The sequence below is a fragment of the Catharus ustulatus genome, chromosome Z (genome assembly GCF_009819885.2).
Source record: "Catharus ustulatus isolate bCatUst1 chromosome Z, bCatUst1.pri.v2, whole genome shotgun sequence".
NCBI lineage: Eukaryota > Metazoa > Chordata > Aves > Passeriformes > Turdidae > Catharus > Catharus ustulatus.
In genome coordinates, this window is record NC_046262.2 from 16,903,214 (window position 1) to 16,922,677 (window position 19,464).

Genomic DNA, 19,464 nt, shown 5'->3' on the forward strand with positions numbered 1-19,464 from the left:
TATTGATGCAACTGCTTGTACTCTTCAACTCATAGAGGTTCAGGCCACTGCCAAGTAAGTGAATGAAACAGAAGAGTAAATGCAATTTCAGGAATAGGTAGCTTTGACTTTTTGTTTTTGCAATTGCAAAGCAGCAGGCTCTCAAGTCCAATTCAAGTGTTCAAAAGCAAGCTGTGCTATTAGGAAAAATAACTTTTTAGTATATAAAGACAAATTTGCTTGTGTCTTTATTTATAAATGTAAATTTAAGATAAATCTATGCTTATTTCAAGACCAAAGGCATGAAGATTAATGATCACTCCAAGAGAAACAATCAAGGATATGAGGGCAAAAAGTATCATAACATGCTGCAGAAGATTCAAAATCTACATTCCTGGGCAAGTAGAGCTAAAATTGTATTTTTACATACATATGCATAGGTGTATATACATATGGGTATGGATTAATTAAATACAAATAAAAATTATATATTATACAAACACGTGTGCACATACACTCTACAGATCTCAAAATAAGCAGCACGGGCACATAATTAAGGGGTCCCCAGGGCTCATAAAGAAAGTGCAACGACCTTGTTAGTGTTTGGCCTTTCTTTCGCACCCAGTCTCATTGTAAAACAGTCAACCATGAAAGTACTTAAAAAAACTGGTTTTCTTTTTATTTACAGCATGATTTTATAATGTACCATTCATGTTTTATAGAAGCTGGTACTTCTGTATATCTTTCTGCCAAATTCAACATGAACCACAAACTTTCTGATTTACAACTTTCAGAAATTTGAATGCTTTTGAATACTGGGATTTTCAACTTTGCAATTTAATGACAACCCTGCCTTTGGCCTTTCCTGACCTGTTGTGAAGTAAATCAGGCACACTAATGTGGGCTAACAAGTCTTTTTCACACTGTTCGATCACCCTGCATCTTTTTTCTCAGCAGACACCGCCTCTCTCCCACTCTCTGTCTAGCCATCCTCCCTCAAAGCAAACAAAATGGTCACTGTAACCCTGCATTACTGCTCATTAGATCACAGGTTAGTCAAGTGGAACTGCCCGAGGTTCCCAAAGGAGAGCTATACTTCAAAAATCTGTCCATGTCAAATGAAGAAAAAACCCCTGAGCGTGGGGTCACCCAGATCAATGATCAAAAGAGACTGAGAATAGTGGAGGGGAAAAAAAAAGAAAAAAAAAAAGAAAAAAAAAAAGGAAAAACAAAAAAAGGAGGAGGAAAAAAGCCCTTTTTTGTAAAAAAAAACCAGCCTTCTGTATAATAAATCAGAATAGAAAAATACTAAGCTTTCCCCCTCCTTTAATAACAGCACATTTAAAATGTTTTTTCTTGTTTTTCAGAAGATTTTACAAGAGTAAGAATATTTTTAAAGTGTTAAGATTGAGATTTCAATAAAACTCAAACTTACTTTAAGAAAATTAAAATTAGCAAGAGGAATAATAATGGAACATAATGGAGATTTTCTCTCCATCACATAAATACTTAGCTATTCCAAAATGAATCAACATCAATTTTCATCCAATTATGACTTCAATCTAAACAAATCATACATTCTGAACTTCATGAGAAAGGATACAGGTAGCACGTCCACAAAAAAAGGTAATCAAGCAAAACTACATAGTCTGAACTCTTCTGGCACATGACAGATGTGCAGGCACGTGCAGTACTTCAAGAATGTAGCCTCTGTTCATCTTTTAAGTACATAGGGCAATTTTTAGCAACAACCACAAAAGCAAAAAAAACCCAAACCGAATTTAAAAATATTTAAAAGATAACAATAATTTTAAATAATAAATTTTGATTCACAGAATAGATCAAATTACTCAGTGAAGACTACTGACTGTTTAATAAGGTTCTGTGCAAACACAGATTATAGATATCACATGCATTAATAATGGTTATTGAAAATGAGTTATGTATTTCTAAAACAACAAATATACACTGTGCCACTTCAATGAAGACGCTGTTGCAGCTAAAGGGACCTGATTGTTTCCTGCAATATTGGTAACAGAGCATCTTTTTGTTTATAGCTCTGAAAAGATTTCTTCTCCTGCCCTAGAGACTCAAATTTCACTTTCTTACTCCCTTTATCCTCAGCCATGAGTAAAGGCATAATTAGCAACAAGGAACAAAGGTAAGCAAATTGGAACAGAATATCTGTAGTAGATTTGTAGTTAATATATGGTTAATTGTAAAAGCATTACTGCAACAGAACAAAGCTGTGGGAAATCAAAGGAAAGAAATCCTTAATGTACTTAATGTTTCATATAATGTAGCATTTATTACCAGAGTAACATAAAAAACAAAATGAGATTCTAAATGCTTTTATAATAAATTATGGAAAAATATTGGAACAAAATTTACAGAATAAGCTTGTATTGACAGGGAGAAAGATGGAAGAACTTGTTTTTAGAAAAATAATTCAATTGTAGCAAATATATAACAATATATGGACTAATCCCAATTATCCATCTCTAGATACGAGTGGATGAAATGAACAGTCTTTTAAGCAAAGTGCCTATTAATACTTGAAATGGAACTCAAGCATTAACTTTAAAGATGCCCACATATTAATACCAAGTCTTTACTTTTAAAACAGTATTAATACAGCACAGGCTTTCAGACCCTTGCAACTACACATCTAATCAGACTCTGAACAACCAAATATAACAGAAAAGATCAGAAAAACCAAAGATATTGAAAAATATGTAGTCACAGCTATGGATTATTCAATACACTGTCAACACTTTGTTTTTGAAAACAGTAGGAAAAACATAGGGATGATGTGTGTAAATCTGAATAATAAATTAACACATTTTCAAGTAAATAATTGCTTAAATTTGCCTTTCTTTAATATATTGTCTAGTTAATTTGTATGATCTTACACAAAGTTATTTTCTAGACTAAGTCAAATTTCAGGCTGTTCAGAAGTTACTGTTTCATGTCAAACTGCTTTAATAGATTTTCTAAACATTTAAATTATTTTGAGAAAACATTTATGTTTATAAAGATTCCAGTATGACTAATGATACACTGCAGTATCAACAAATCATCATTAGAATAATGTAGTTATATTCAAAACTCTGCTTCTAGTCTTATGAAGACGATTGTTCCCAGATGTTAGAGTGGATAATTCATGTTACTTCAGAAGCATGCCTGCATCTGCTGCTGAATCACTGCAAGAAACGAATGGGAAAATGGCTTCCTCTTTTTGAACCAAATGTCATTATGCATTGAACAGAGGTGGTTTCTGAGGAAATAATGGACACTGTTCTCAGTCTGTATCACTACAGAAGAAGCCTTCAACAGCTCCAATTTTCTTTAAGCAAAAATTCGTAGCATTGCATCCTCATCATCCCTGAACTATAGGGCCCTTCACTACTTTTGAATTTGCAGAATTCCACTGCATTCCTCATTTCTGTTTGAACACCAGAATGCTCTCTACTCTTCTGTTTCACTGCCAGTAAAGTCTTGGGAAGTAACAGGAAAAGAGCAGCATGAGACCTGTCAGCAGTCCCCTTCCCTTCCTCCTGTTACTCCTCTCTGGTTCATTCCATGTGCGAAAACAGCAGTGTCCTGTCCACCAATCAAGCTCACAACAATTTTTGATTCTTGTCTCCCACCACACACAGAGAGCATCCAAGATTTTTCCAGGAGCATATTGGTTTGAATGAATTCCAGGGTAAAAAAAAAAAAAAATTAGTTCAAAACTGAGAATAGATAGGAAGGAATTTAACCTTACCTTACAGTGGTGTCTCCTACCTGGCCTTTGACAATTGTAGCACTGTTTCAGTAACATCCAGAACACTGATGAAAAGATAATCCATTTCCATCCTGTCACTTGGGAACATATCATTGTTTCATAAATTCTTACATGCCAACATCTCCATCTCCAGAGGTTTATGGTTTGGTTTTGCTCATAGGAATTTTATTCTCAAACATCTAAAGAAGAACCAGACTCTGATGGGCCAAAGATGCCTCAATTTTCAGGTTTGCTTTCCCTCATGCTGCAGCTCATATTCAAGAGAAATCCTCCTCAAGCACCTTCAGAAATGTTGAGCTTGATAAGGAATAGAAAGTCTCCCATGCTCAGTCTGAGTTCTGAGCACCTTCTATTTAAATCAGGTTTAAAGAAACTCTGCATGCACCTTTTACCAGCAGGGTCTTCAGGGTGTTGGTAATTACAGACAATAATAACCTGCGCTATGTCACAGTGGAGGTAGTACTGATGCAGCTGAAAATGTTCTACTTTTGTGACACATAATTAAAATCCAACTTGAAACTTATATAGGTGTAAAATGGATAGATTTTCTCCTGCTATGGTTATTGTTGAATTTCCCTGACATGACCAATAAAGATGCTCATCATGATTTCCCACCTGTGTGTCTAATTCCTGCAGAATGGACTGTGGTCGGAATTTAATTTAATACACTGCGTACCTACTCTAATGGAATGAAGATTATGTGATCACAACCAATTTGAAAAACACTTCTTTTAAAATTTACTTCTGTTCTTTTGAGTACCAAATATAAATTATGTAGTTCAACTACAAAAAATTACCTTTTCCTCGCTAAATACAAGGTTCACAGTATATTTAACTTTCCTTTAATCAGCAAACTTATTTTAGCACCAAAGAGAAAAATAGAAGGACAAGTCTTCTTTTAAAAAGCAGGAGCTTGTATTATTGATCTCAAGATTTCATTCTAATACACATACATATATCCATATAAGATGGGTGTTTGAAAGAAAAACACATGTGAAATTACTTTTACAATGGAAGAGTTTTCATAAACTTGATCCAATGCATTACTAAATACTTTTCCATTCTTTTTCAAGTGATCCTGACACCATTTTTGCTAAAATCGTACAATTGTATTTGGAAAGTAATTACATAGCCACTATTGTGTTCCATTTGTAATAGTTATTAATTCTGAAATAAATACATCTTCTCTTGTTCATGTAAGATGTCACTAACAATAATTAAATTTTGAGCATTCAGGAATTCTCCAGAACAGCAATATCACAGACATAGAGGCTCAAAAGGGTCATAATGATTTTGTGGTCAGATTTGTATCCAACAGGCCTCAGGATTTCATTTAATTCTCTAATAAAGTACACCAACTTTTTACCAAGCAAAAAAATGTTTCAGAAAGAACTGTAAAAAAAATGTGCTCTTCTCTAATAGTCTTTACTGAGTACCATATAAACATTTGTAAGTATACAAAATTTATGAAAAACATTTACTAAAATATGCATATAGATTTTTATCTGAAAGAATTTTAAACTTTCTCTCATAAATTTACTTTTTATTTATAGAGACTATACTCTGTCTTTACAATAATTGCGTTTAGTTTGACAAGTGTAGCCAGCTCCTTCTCTTTGAGTGACATTTTCTCTCTTCTTTCTTTGCTTGGAAGTCAACAAGGACACTAAATTTTCAAAGCACATAGTGAAAATAAATGTTTCTTTCCTATCTCTCGAGTCCAGTAAAAGTAATTGCACACCTACTCTAGAACATTCATTTTTAAGTAAGAAGGGATAATTATTTTCCAGTGTTTTCTGTATAATCTTCCTTTACTGTGATTCACTGTAGGGAGAAAAGTCAAAAAAAGTGAGAAGTAATGTGGTAGGGAGAAGGGTCTAACTCTCACACCTCCTGAAGTTCCACAGCTCCAACTTTCCACATCAGTTCTAGTTTTACACCTTCCTCCCACCTCTTGTTTGTGACTGTAAACCAATTATCCAATTGTCTTCTCATCTGAGTTTATTTAAAAATAGACCTTGAGGAAGTATGGTAGTTAAGTAATTTTTAAGTCCAAATCAGTTCAGCCTCTGGTCGTACAGTCAGACTGTCACATCTGGAAGATGGGAGAGCATTGAAACACAAATTCATGTAAAGAAAAGGTGTAGTTACTGTTTGGATTCAGTCTTGCAACTGTATGAAATTCCTTACTGTTCACATTTAGCTAGGATATTAATCTACTCACATTTTTTTAAAATTGTTTATCTTTTTATATTGCATTGTTTATATATTATTTTTATTATAGGATCCTTTTTATATCTAAATAATTTTCCTAATAGGTATGAAGAAATTTTTAATCAGAATGGAAGTTCATATGCAAAGTGCAAATAGGAGTTAGTTCTTCATTGTTCTAAATGGGGCAAAACTAATATTGTCTAAACACCAGTTTAATAATATTCTCTTCTCCTGCAAATGTGTTCATAACTGAAGTCTGACAAATAACTCTTCTGTTCCCTCAAAGGCCACAGTTGTGAAGGAAACAGCCAATACTCAAAATAGCAGAGTCCAGCTCCAAAACAATCTTAAAATATCAAGGGATACACCTTGGACGAAAAGAAGTATTTGCAGTGAGGGGATTGCAAATATTAAGGTCACTAAGGTCACTATGATCTCAAAAACAGGGTAGGAATCTATATTTTGGCTACTTACTGCAGTAATCTGAAGATAAATCATCTTAGAAACAGTTCCTTGAGGAACCAAAAATCTGTCCCCGATTTAACTTTGCTCTGGATGTCCCTGTCACAAAGCACACAGATTTGCCACAGCTGGTCTTCGAAAACTCAGATTTGAGACACTTGATGAGGGTGAGGATGGGACAGACTGCAGAGAAAGCTTTCATTTTCACTCATGGTTGTAGGTTAAATTTTTTGCAGTACCTGCACCTGGAGAAAACATTTGCTCAAAACTAGTAGCTAAGATACTGCATACTCTCTGAAGCTAAATCTCTTTAGGTGCCACAGTTCAATGCAGTTTTTCAGATTGCTAGTAATGACATCTATAATTCATACACTGAAAGGGTTTCCAAAGAGAAACCATTTTCCCCTAACTAGCAGAAACCACAAACAGCACGAAATATGGAAAAACAGTACAAAGACAGTGGAATATAAAGAAGTGATTACATCCTGGAATTGAGCCTATGATACACAGCCAGCTTAGACCATTGGCAGGCCCAGAAAGCCTAGTTTGCAGCATGCTTCAGATCCCCACTATCAGTAAGAGCCTCCACAGATGCTGGCAAACCTGAGCATTCTTCTGCAATGGTTATTCAGCTTTAAGATATTTATGGCTTCAAGAAGACATTGTTTATGTGTTTATACATAATTATTTCTAGACGTTGTTTATACAAATTTATTTCTAGACATAAACAACAGAGAAGAAACTTGCAGAGTAATAGATAACAGCCCTCACAGCCCTATGATGGCTCTTTTCATAAGGGGAGTAACCTTCTACTGTTCTGCTAGCAGAAAACCCAATTAAACACTCTCAATAATTTAAAATCCATACATTCTCAAATAGATAAATACATCACAATCTATGTAAATACACAACAAACTTTCACACTCAGTTAAGAAAATATTGATTGCATTTAAAAGATTTTTTGAAATCATGGTCTATCAAAAAAAACGGAAAAACAAAATGACTGTCCTATGGAGTTTCCCACTGCCATCAATTCAACTTTAAAATAAGGTCTTGTATGATATGACAACTGTATTTAAAACAACAGTATAATCTTAAGTCTATATTAAAAAGTGCTAGCATTTTTTTAGAACAGATCTTCAGTGATTTACTAGTGGTCACCAACTTAAATATATGAAAGAAATGTATCAGTTGCCTGAAGTTTGGATAACTGAAGAAAAACCCACCAACATATTATGTTCTATGAATGTCTTCACATATATGGACTTAGAACAGAACAGTCCAAATGGAGTGGGCCTACACTTACCATCTAGTGCACTTACAATCTTTGAAAGAGCCTTAAATACAAAATAGAACCACCCAAAAGTCAACACATTGCCAAACAAGTAGCTGCTTCACCAGTGAACTGGAAAAACTAGTTCAGTTTGGTTTATCCTTTGGCCAGTCCCATATGGCTTCCAAGAGTCCTGAACAGAATCAGATGAGCATCCAGAATAGCCTGCTCCTAAAATATAGTGGCTACGGACAACTTCCAACACATGCAGCTCCTAAATGCTGCTTTGGCCTGGGAGAAAAGGGGCCCTCTTTGCGCACTGGTTCAACTCACAAGTATCTACTGCAATATCCAGCTTCTGACACTCATACTCAAAGTAGCAGACATTCCAAAATAAAAATTAACATGTTGATAATCACAGTAATGCCTGTTCCCTCTTAAAGCAATTTGAAGCACTTTTATCACCATTATTCTCCAGCAATATTTTAAACCTGCAACAGAAATCTGACTAATCAAAACCAGTTTCGATGATCAAAAGTACTTTTGTGTGGAAAAGCAAAAGCACATTCTGTCAGGAAGGTACTTATTTAAAAAAACATGGAATTAGGTAAACTGTTTTGGATCTGCACCCTGTATTTTGGAAAACATGGCCAAACTGATATGCCACCACCTTCCCTCACATGCTGAGTAACTAAGTTTATTTTTCATGTAAAAGTTTTTGTTATTTCATAAGGTTTCCAAAACTACAGTCAGAATGACTTACGTATGATTAATTCTTCATTACTGTAATTTTAATCCAAAATAAGGCTATTTTGGAGCAAGACGATGGAAACAAAAACAGTTGAATCAGTTTTACAGCATGGTTAATATATGCAGACTTTATTTCAGCATGGCTCAGTTGAAATCACCTAGTAGATATTTGAAAACATCTAAATAAGTGCTATTGTCACTCTAAAAAAACCCCTAAAAAAACTAAAAAAAACCCACCAAAACAATTTACAAATATCTTTGACACGGGAAGATAGAATAACCATCATAGAAGCCTACATAAGAGAAATATTAGGGACATTTTCATGTATAGTTTCTACAAAGAAATGCTACGCCAAGTTTACTTTCTTGATTTCATTTTAAAATCAAAATATAACTAGGGAACAGCTAACCAGCAACAGAACTTGGGGAAAAAAAGAGGATTACATTTACTGATTAGTATTTCAGCTTGGCTTCTCTTGTAATTTTCCCTGGTCACTTCCCTAATATGAAGTATATTCTGCAAAATGAATTAGGTTAACTTGTATTTCATAAATTAAGTAAGTTATTTGGATATCCTTACAAGTATCTATCATAGTTGTGAACTGAACTATTCATGACATTGCTTATTACTTAAAGCATGCAGACTCCACAGTATCATTTCTACCTAAGCAATGTATGGAAAAAGACACATTACATAAAGAACAACATTTTGAAAAATTGAAGCAACTGCACTTCCCAACAAAAAATATAACTAACATCTGTTGCAGAAACTGCTTGGCACTTTCACAGTTTTGTGAAGAATTTTTGTTGTAGATAAATATTTTTCTACATTTCCTATTATGCACCACTCAACTCAGACATTTTCCTTAATTATACTCCAAGGAGTCCTTACATACCCATTAAAGAAAGGCAATTTATTGCCTAAAAGAATGCATACATATTTTTAAATTTCAACTGTGATTCATCTGCCTTCTGACACAGGAAAAAAAATCAGGAAAATACCGATAATTAATGGACTTAATTCTGAAAAAATGTCTAATAAAACTCTCAGTGTTCAACATATTACATTTGTTACATACTTTAATTATGTTGGTTTTATATAAGCAATGGTCTTACCATCCATCATTTTACTTCTATTCCACATCTCAATAATGAGGACAACAGGATAGCAAAGCCTCTCAGAAAGTAAGAAATTACCATTTTAACATGGTAAAAATGACTGAATAAGGCTTCCACTTTGTATACACAGCAAACACAGATCATAATTTTTTTCAGGGCCAATGTAACTTTGTGACATTTTCTCTCCCTCTCTTTTTTTATTTTGCTTTTTTTTTCCTTTTAATTTTGCTTTTCACTACTCTTAATTAAAATACTTCAAAATCACTGAGCTCTTGATACAATGTGGGGTTTTTTTTTCCTGGAAGTATGTATGTACTGTGCATATTCAACAAAACTGTTGTATTGTGTATTTCATACACACATTAGCAATCAAGACTTATCTGGTATGATAATAAACTGTAAGATTTTTTTTAAGTATGCAGTAGAAACCCATTTAAATGCTATTATAAGCACACAGAGATCTATTACCCTACTGAATTTCAAGCAACTCGTAATGAAGAATGAGGTGAAAATGAGGATACTGCCAATAAAAGAAAAGAAATGCTAAATCTAAATACACAAAAAATTCAATTCAGGCCCAATAGCCTATCCACATGGGCTCAGCTGCCAAATGAGAGTTACAAGCATAATTTGCTGTAAAGCAAACCAACTGGCATTGCATTCATTATTAATATGAAATTGGACAAAGAACATTTCTTAAATTTTATTTGCTATCAAAAACTTCACTAAATATTGAACAAAATTTGGCCACTTTAAAAATGAAAAATACAGTAAAATAATAAATACTTAAATCATGTAAGAAACAGCCCTTCTGTTGATGAAAAATGCCATCTATATTGCTCTATGAAAAAGTTAAGGCCAGGGCACATAGACTATATCACTTTTGTTCGATATTGTTATTTTTTAAGTGGAAGATTTAGGACTGCACGTTTTGCTTTTATGCTGTATAATAAACTGGGCTAAATTATTAAGCCTACATATCAAAATCCATATTATATTTCCTTTAAATTTTCATTACTTCTTCCTATGTCTGTTTTTTATATGAACAACATCTAGAACTTGTATGTTCTATCCTGCATAATTTTTGTTTACTTTTTTATGTAACTTGATTTATTAAATCCAAATTCCATTTCTTTTCCTTTTTCCTAAGAATCAATTCTCAAAGAAAAGGACCAACAATTAAAAAAAATACTTTACAATGCAGTATATATAGCTGTCGCAATCTCTTTTTAAAAACACTGCTATACTCTAATCACATTTACACCACTTCCTAACATATAACAATCTTAATTTCTTTCGGCTCAGAAAGGAGACACAAGTAGCAATGAAGAAGTAAAAGCTGTATGTTCAACTATTCTGTACTAAGAGCAGCTACTCTACAGATTTGTTCTGAGCTGAAAGTCTAAAATTTCAGAAAAAGAAAATCTAAGAAAGAATCCATTTAAATACAAAGCAGCAACACAGTAAGATGTTGAAACAGTTTTCGCTTTGCTGCACTCACAGAACAAGCAGATTTCACATATAACCTGTAAGAGGAGGAGTCCTTTAAATAACATTTATGAACAGAATGACCCAACCAGATTTTAACTTCTTCCTACAATTTCAGAAGTAACTTTCAGCATTTCCTCAAATGTATCTGACATGATAGGAATGTAGACAAGATGAATTTCTCAGAAACTGAAGAGCAAAAGGTACACTGAATAGAACAATTACATAATTTACTGTGTGACAGCTAGAAATTAGACAAAAACATTACTTCTTGGAACAGGAAGATCAGAACCAGTTAAGGACTTCAGAACAGTAATTGCAACTCTGACTTCATATCAGTACACAGCAGTTCAGAAAAAGCTTTTACATAAAAAAGACAACGTATGGCTGTAACGTATTGCTTTAAGCAGTTGAAAAGAATGGAGTAGTAACGGAACAGTGCAAAATTAAAACTAATAGCAAAAAAAAACCCAAGCTAAACAAAAAAATCACTGTCCCGGCAGCTTTTCATAAAAGTAGTTTTAAAAACATCTTTTCCCCCTAAGCAAAATATGGTGAAAGTAGATCTGTTTGTATCCAAGTATTACTTGTCTGTTTTCCAGAACAACTAAGCCTGTATAGAGTGTAGTGGACTAAGTTTTTAGGGACTGGGACTGTTCCTGGTCTGCATACTTACAACAAAGAAAGAAACTGAGGCCAGTCCTTAACCAGGATGTCAGGGTAATAAGTGATAGTGGATCACTGGTGTGCAGAAAGTAAATACAAACAGGAAAGAAGCTGCCACATTAACATACCTCTTGTACTGAGCGAGCTGCTGGCTTGTCTTGGTGATTGGCCAGTATTAAAAACGGCAAAGTACATAACTGCGGGTGCTGGAGAGCAGAATGCAGCTCATTCCTAGCAGTTTCTAGATCATCTTCCGAGGAGGCGCTGTCTAGTACAAATATTACCCCTTGGGATCCTTGGTAGTAGCGACTCCAGTATTTCCTGATATTGTCAGCTCCTTTCAAGACAATAATGAAAACCAATTAAAACAGGAATAGTTTAACAAATGTAACACTTGTAAATGAAAAGAAATAGTCTACTTAGAATTAACCACATTTTTTCTCTTAACTATCATTAAAAGAATAAAAAGGAAGAAAAAAAAGAGTAATAAAAAAATCTGCCACACACACACACCCACCAATGTCAAATCAACATTGTTTAAATAAGGAAGGAAGCTGACTCAATGCTGCTTTCTTCCATTAAAGGTTCTGCTCTGTTAATGAGTATTACCATGCTTACAGTACCACACAGCCTAATCCTTTACCTTCTCACTCGAATATCTTGGCACTAATACCTAAATCTTTACCCATTCTCTTTCACTTTGCCCTGCAGCTCCTTGTCATAACCTGTAGCTTCTGTCATGGCAGTTGCTCATTTCTGATGAGGCTTTCTAGTTCATCTCCAAACCATCAGGCAACCACTTCATAATTGGGGAAAAAAGGTGTCTGGAAAGCCTATTAAAGTAATTAGATACTTAATGAGGAGAATGATGATACAATAGTGAGTTGAACAGTGAATGAGAAACTATGGTGACAATGTGCAAAGGCATTCAGTTCAGCTACTTTTGCTCTGTCAACCACACTAAGGATTCTGGAAGAGCCCAAAAGCAGACACATGAGTGACTGTATAGGCTTATATGCCACAGTAATTTTAGGACACAGTTCAGCACCACTCAGCCATCTCAACAGAAGCCAAGCACTAAGGTTATCAACAGAAAGCTTTTGTCTCCCCTGGAGAGCAGCATATGTTGTAGCAATGAGGTAGGAAAAAAAAATTGTATTTGACAGCTGTCAAACTATCTAAACTATGATTTGGATATGGGCTATTCATTGTGTGTCTGGATCTGGCTCTACACTCATGGGGACAAACACTAAACAGTGAATAGCAGCAGCAATAGTCTAGTACAAAACTTGACATGTCTGCCAGACAGTGATTTACAGAAATGTGCAGAAGGTACCTTTTACAGACACTTGTCTTATTTTGAGACAGGGAAAAGCGAACTTCCATAGATACACAAGAACCAGGAGCCGAAAATAATAAAATTCCACTTTTCAGTGAAACAAAATGACACAAAATTTCTGAGCAACATAATGAGTTTTAATGCAACACAATGACCATAACATCGATGCAATACTTAAAAGATTAACTTAATTTATATATTGTGCAACAAAAGTGAAGGAAGAAATAAACATTTTGCCCCATCAAATTTAGGTATGCAACTCAAGAGTGTTCAAATCTCACCTAATGGAGTTACTCTTGTCTTTTTACTAGTCACACTGGAACCCTGAACACCCTTTTTTTCCTGCATCTGCACCCAGCATAAGTTATCAACACATTTTCCTACATAGAATACTGAAGCCATACCTAATAATTTTTTTGCTGCAAGAAAACTACAGAGTTGACTACTTAAAGGCAAATGGTCATGGGACTTGTTTAATCTCTCTATTAATTTAACCAGACTCAAAATAACAATTCACAAACAGGATGGATGGTTTATTTATTTTACCATCAAGATGTGAAGACTAGTACAGTAAATTCACGAATACAAGCCGCACGGAATATAAGCCACACTGCTGGTGTGTTGGCAACATTGTTGCCTTTGTTAATAGATAAGCCGCACCCGGAATATTAGCCGCACTTTAGTTTGCAGTGAACTTTCACAAAGTCATCATTTAGTAACACAATCGCGGGATTGCCAGGGCTTACTGGCTTACTGCCAACCTCGGAAACATTGTTTCCAAGTGAAAAAAGACACACCCTTTATTTACAAGCCGAAAAAGACAGGAACAATAGTGTGGTCATTTTGCGAGCATTCCCAATGGATCCGTGTTGCCTTTAAACAGCCACTTAGCCACGCAGGCAGGCAGCTGAGCTCCGAGCGGAGCCACATCTCCGTGCTGGCACAGGAGCGGCCGTTGTAGCCCTCGCGGCCCGCGGGGGGAGCGGCCGTTGTAGCCCTCGCAGCCGGGCAAGGGGAGCGGCCGTTGTAGCCCTCGCAGCCGGGCGGGGGGAGCGGCCGTTGTAGCCCTCGCAGCCCACGGGGGAAGCGGCCGTTGTAGCCCCCGCAGCCGGGCGGGGGGAAGCGGTCGTTGTAGCCCTCGCAGCCCACGGGGGGAGCGGCCGTTGTAGCCCTCGCAGCCCGCGGGGGGAGCGGCCGTTGTAGCCCTTGCAGCCGGGTGGGGGGAGTGGCCGTTGTAGCCCTCGCAGCCCGCGGGGGGAGCGGCCGTTGTAGCCCTCGCAGCCCCGCGGGGGGAAGCGGCCGTTGTAGCCCTCGCAGCCCACGGGGGGAGCGGCCGTTGTAGCCCTCGCAGCCCCGTGGCCGAGCAGCCATTGTAGCCCTCGCAGCCTGCGGGGGGAGCGGCCATTGTAGCCCTCGCAGCCCGCGGGGGGAGTGGCCGTTGTAGCCCTCTCCCTGCGAGCCGAGTGGTCGTTCTACCCCTCTCCCTGAGGGGAGAGAGGCTCCCCCAGCCCTCTCCCTGCGAGCCCAGCCAGCCCCGTAGCCGCACAAGACTGAAAACACTTTAAAAAGTACAGAGAAATATCACACACTTTTATCGAACTGCCGAGGTAACTCACCCCGATAACAACCCCCGCCCCTCAGTAACGCCACCATCCACAGGCAGACAATACGCTGTTCTCTGATTGGTTCATCGTCGGAACAACGGGAAACCATGGATTTCAGACTGTTTTGGCTCGGGACTGGACCAGCATGATACTAGGTAAGGGCAGATATCACATTTTTGTCCATAGATTAGCCGCACCGGAATATTGGCCACATTTCCGGGTTTCCACCAAAATTTTAGTCTTCTTGCTGCGGCTTGTATTCGTGAAATTACTGTATTATATACACAGAACAGGGACTGCATTGAAAGCTAATTCTATATTTCTGTAGCACACGAATATCATTCAACTGTACTTGTAAAGAATTTTATAGCATCTGTTAGATGCCCCAGTCTTTCCAAACAGCTGTCTACTTCAGAACCAAGTACAGCAAGCTGCCAGAGGGACACTATTTACATAGCCACACACAGCAGTGTTGCAGGCATCTGAAGTATCACATTACTTTAAAAACTAGTAGAGAATCACTTTCTATGGACTTAAACACCAAGACCACGATCAGTTCTTTGAAGGTTTTTTTTTCCCCTAGCAACGTAGCATCTGTCTTATTTGCTCCTAGCATCAGTCCCCTACTTTTCAATCACATTTCACTGCTAGAATCTGAGTCTTATCTTTGTATGGTTATACTCTAAAAAGAAAAACTGTGGTGAACTGCAGAGCATTTGACCTCTTGTATGCAGGCACTTGGAAAAAAGCAGCTCATGGATCCCTACATAGGACATTGAAGCCAGAAAAGGAGTATGCTGATTTCCTGACCTTACAGTCCTGTCTTTTTGGTTGAGGTTCTTTAGCAGCTCAACTCTGTTCCTCCACATCAGCTGTCCCAAAAGAACCACCACCAAAGTATAGCAGTTCTTTTCTCTCCAGCCCTGGTCAGTCACCATGGCATAGTCATAAGAACCAACTTAAAATGTCCCATGAAACTTGGTTTTTTTTCTTTGAGATCCTTCATTACTCTAATGACATGCCCTGAAATTCCTTACACTTCAGTTCTGAAGAAATCAGCTCAGAGGTTTAAGAATAAAAATAATTTGCTCTAAGCAGACAAGAAAAAAGACTGATAAAACGTGTACCTTAGGGTGCCATTTCAAACCATTTTTCGGGCAATGCACTTGAAAAATAATTCTTTGTATCAATAAGCAATCAGCAGCTGGAAGTCACAATTTCTACAAGACAAATAACCCAATATTCTTTTGCCTTAACTCTTCATATCCAGGGAATAGAATCTGCTCTCAGCTTCTTTCCTCAGAGCAGTGGAGTAGAATTATCCTGGGCAGAAAACACTTGCCTATGAATAGAGTTTCAGTCATTCACACTTAGTGGCATGACAATACAGCCTTAGAAAGAAAGCAGTTGTTTTTAGGTGCAGTTCAACAAAACTATCATATTAATTAACTTTTTCATCTATTTCAAAGGTTTCAAAGACAAGAAGATTCAAAGTCTGAGGTCTTTGGAAATCCAGAATATAATGTGTACCCATTAGACATCCTTAGGCTCTCAGAATACTGATGTGATAAAAGCAGGAATTTAACTTACAGTAAATTCACGAATACAAGCCGCACTGAGTATAAGCCGCATCTCTGGGTGTTGGCAAATACTTTGGTTTTTGTCCATAAATAAGCCGCACCCGAATATAAGCCGCTCTGTCATTCGCAGCGAGGACCCGCGTGCAATCAGTAACAGAACCGCGGGAGAGTGGGGTTTACTGGCTGAGCTAAGGCTGTGCAGGTTCGGCCCGCTAGGGGCTGCTGACGGGGCCAGGCGGCCCCGCCCGGTGCTGCCGCTCGGGGCCGGCCGCCGCTGCCACTGGGCTCGGTCACCCCGGGTCAGCGCTGCCCCGCGGTGGCAGGCAGGGACGGAGCTTCCCCCGCTCCTACAGCAGCAGCGGCGGGCGGGGACGGAGCTTTCCTGCGCCCGTGGCGCCGGGCACGGACAAAGCATCCCGCCTCCTCCCTGAGCCGCGGCAATGGCTGCGCGGGGCTCCCGTCGGCTCCCGGAGCCGCGGCAATGGCAGCACACCCCCCCCCCCCCCGTTCTCCCCGAACCGCGGCAATGGCGGAGCGCCCCCCCACCCGTCCTCCCCTGGGCTGCGGCAGAGGAGGGAAGAAGAGAGCTCTCCCGCCTCTCTCCCCGCCCCCTGTACTGCCTGCAGGGAGCCAGGGCAAGAGAGTAACACTTTGTAACAATCGCGAAATGCCGGCTTTTACTGGCAGGTGCTTGGCTCAGCGCCCTGGTTGGCACGTCTGGGGTTGTAAATGTCAGAAAATTATTCACATATTAGCCGCCCCCGACTATTAGCCGCACTTCCGGGTTTCCACCAAAATTTTTGTCAAATTGCTGCAGCTTGTATTCGTGAAATTACTGTAACTACTACCCAAAACATCCCATCAAACAATAGTAACACACAGAATTAGAACTTAGGTTTGTCAGCCTGCTATCATGTGTTTCTCTAATAGCTTTGAACCATGTGCCTGTTTGTCCAACCAATCATCTGCCTAAATGAAGACTCAAAAAAAAAAAAAAAAAAAAAAGTCTCTAAAACATCCGAAAAACATAATTCACATTAGACCTAAAGAATATGCTATATGAAACGTTCACTAAAATGTGATATTCAGGATGGTAGCTTCCTCAAACACAAGCAAGAGCCACTACTTATGGCTAAGCACATGATTTGTTTCCCTCAGCAATAAACGAACTTATTGGAGTGGGTTAAGTCCTGTGATGTGTCTAAAACATGCAATTTACAAATAAACTAGAGGAAAAAACCCCACCAAAATACAAACTACAATACAATCACACCACTTATTCTACAAGAAAAAATACCATTCAATCAAATACTAGGCTTGAATTTCTTCATAACAGGAATAAAAAACCTCTCCTAACAGAAAAATGACAGAATGCTGCAATTAAAATCCCCAACCATTTAGCATTACTACAGGACAGATCTACTCAACTAACTGTAGTGTTAACGATCTTCATTTAAATACTTTTAAATATCATATAAATATTTTTCTTTATCATCAGTCAAAATATACCCATATTAACGCTGTTAATTATTTGTATCAGTGCTAACAGAACCCCTTGGGAGCTGGGAGGGAGATTTTGAGTTATGTGCAGTTTAAAATGCACCTGAACCAGTACACACAGGTACAAGTACACACTCCGGTAAATATTATACAAAACACAGAGCTGCAAATCTTCCTTTCAGCTATGAATTCTATTTACATCTTCATTCACAGTGGTGGTTTAAGACTACCTTCAATTCCCTCCTTTTCAATACTTTCAGGAGAACAGAACACAGCATTACAGAAAAAAAAACCACTGGAAGAAATTTACACGTGTCAAATTTTTTACTTGTCAGACTTGCAGCAACTCTCCATCGAGAGCACAATGAATGTCCCAGAGCCCTTGCTTCAACACCATCCAGTCTGCAAATGAAAGCTCTTGTTAACCTCAAAATACAGGAGAGATCTGGAGAAATTATAGTCTCAAATAGAGGAAAAACTTCTTTTTTCCTTCCCATCAAAAACAGTGAACTTGGGGACACAAAAGAATGCAGACTGCAAACAGCTTTTCTACTACTTCAAATATACCATCCACTCACCTACATACTCTGAAGGTTTTATAGTTAATTAAGATATTATATAAATCATTCCTCTACTGATACTAAACAAAACATTTCTAATAAGCATAAAAACAAAAAGTGCTAAGGACTCTGTGACAAAATAATTTTATTTGCAACGCTGGCCCATGAATGGGGGAGAAAGAAAGAAGAGAAGGGACCATTTTTATCCATTCCAGCAAAATCTGTAAATCTGTACCCTAGTTTGTCACCCAAGAAAACATTTGGAAATAAATGTTTCTAAATCTATGTAGGATTTATACCTTCATTTCAAATCATATTCTCACTGATGTGTTTTCCCAAGTAGTCAAGATCCCTCAAACCTTAGAAATCCTAACATGTTCAAGAGACGTGGCTGGTCCTTATCTATCGTAGGCAAGTTTCTCAGTATTCCACTCTTGAATAAATCCCATATACAGGGTTTTTTTGTTGTTGTTTTTTTGGGTTTTTTATATTTATAATTTTTTTTTTTTGGCTCCCTTTTATTACAGAAAAATGTATAAATCCTGCATAAGATAACTTGCTATGAATGCGTACGGAATTTGTCCCATCTGACAGAGACATCCACAAAGAGATACAAATGTTTTCATGAGTGCAATGTCAGTTATCATTCTATGCCTACTTTGTATGGCTACTGCAACAACGAAGATGCTAAGCCAAAACCTTCTCCATTTTCAAAAGTCCCGGGACTTCTGCTTCCTAGGGTCTAAGACCAAGTGATCACAGCCTACTTTCTCTAGGTTTTCAGGCAGTGTACTCCTGCAATGCACAAAACATGGTAGCAGGAAATTGGCACATTTTCCTCAGAAAAAGGAATATTTTGAGATTGCCAAATCAACTCTATTCACTGCAGCAAATCATATACAGTATTTAAAAAGAGCATAGAATGAAAAGACAAAACATGTTGAGGAAAAAATTTTCTGCCTTTGTATTCAAAACATACAAAATCAGAAATGTATATAATTTTATAGTACTTTATTTTTTTATCCAACCAAAGTTGATGGAAACCATCTCTGTCATCTTGTCTGCTATCCAGGTTTTCCCATTGACATTAATCTGGAAGTCAAACCTCCAGTATTTTCCTTATTTGCTAACTTAAGTGCT

General features: G+C 37.5%; 1 protein-coding gene across 6 annotated transcripts in view; it reads right to left on the reverse strand.

The window, feature by feature from the left end:
- Positions 1-19,464, reverse strand: part of ARL15 (ADP ribosylation factor like GTPase 15) — a 232,237-nt gene that overhangs the window by 124,682 nt on the left and 88,091 nt on the right. For all 6 annotated transcript variants that reach the window (XM_033085692.1, XM_033085689.1, XM_033085690.1 and 3 more), the window contains one exon: positions 11,870-12,078. In XM_033085692.1, coding sequence (XP_032941583.1) covers positions 11,870-12,078 — 209 coding nt within the window. The remainder of the gene's footprint in view (positions 1-11,869; positions 12,079-19,464) is intronic.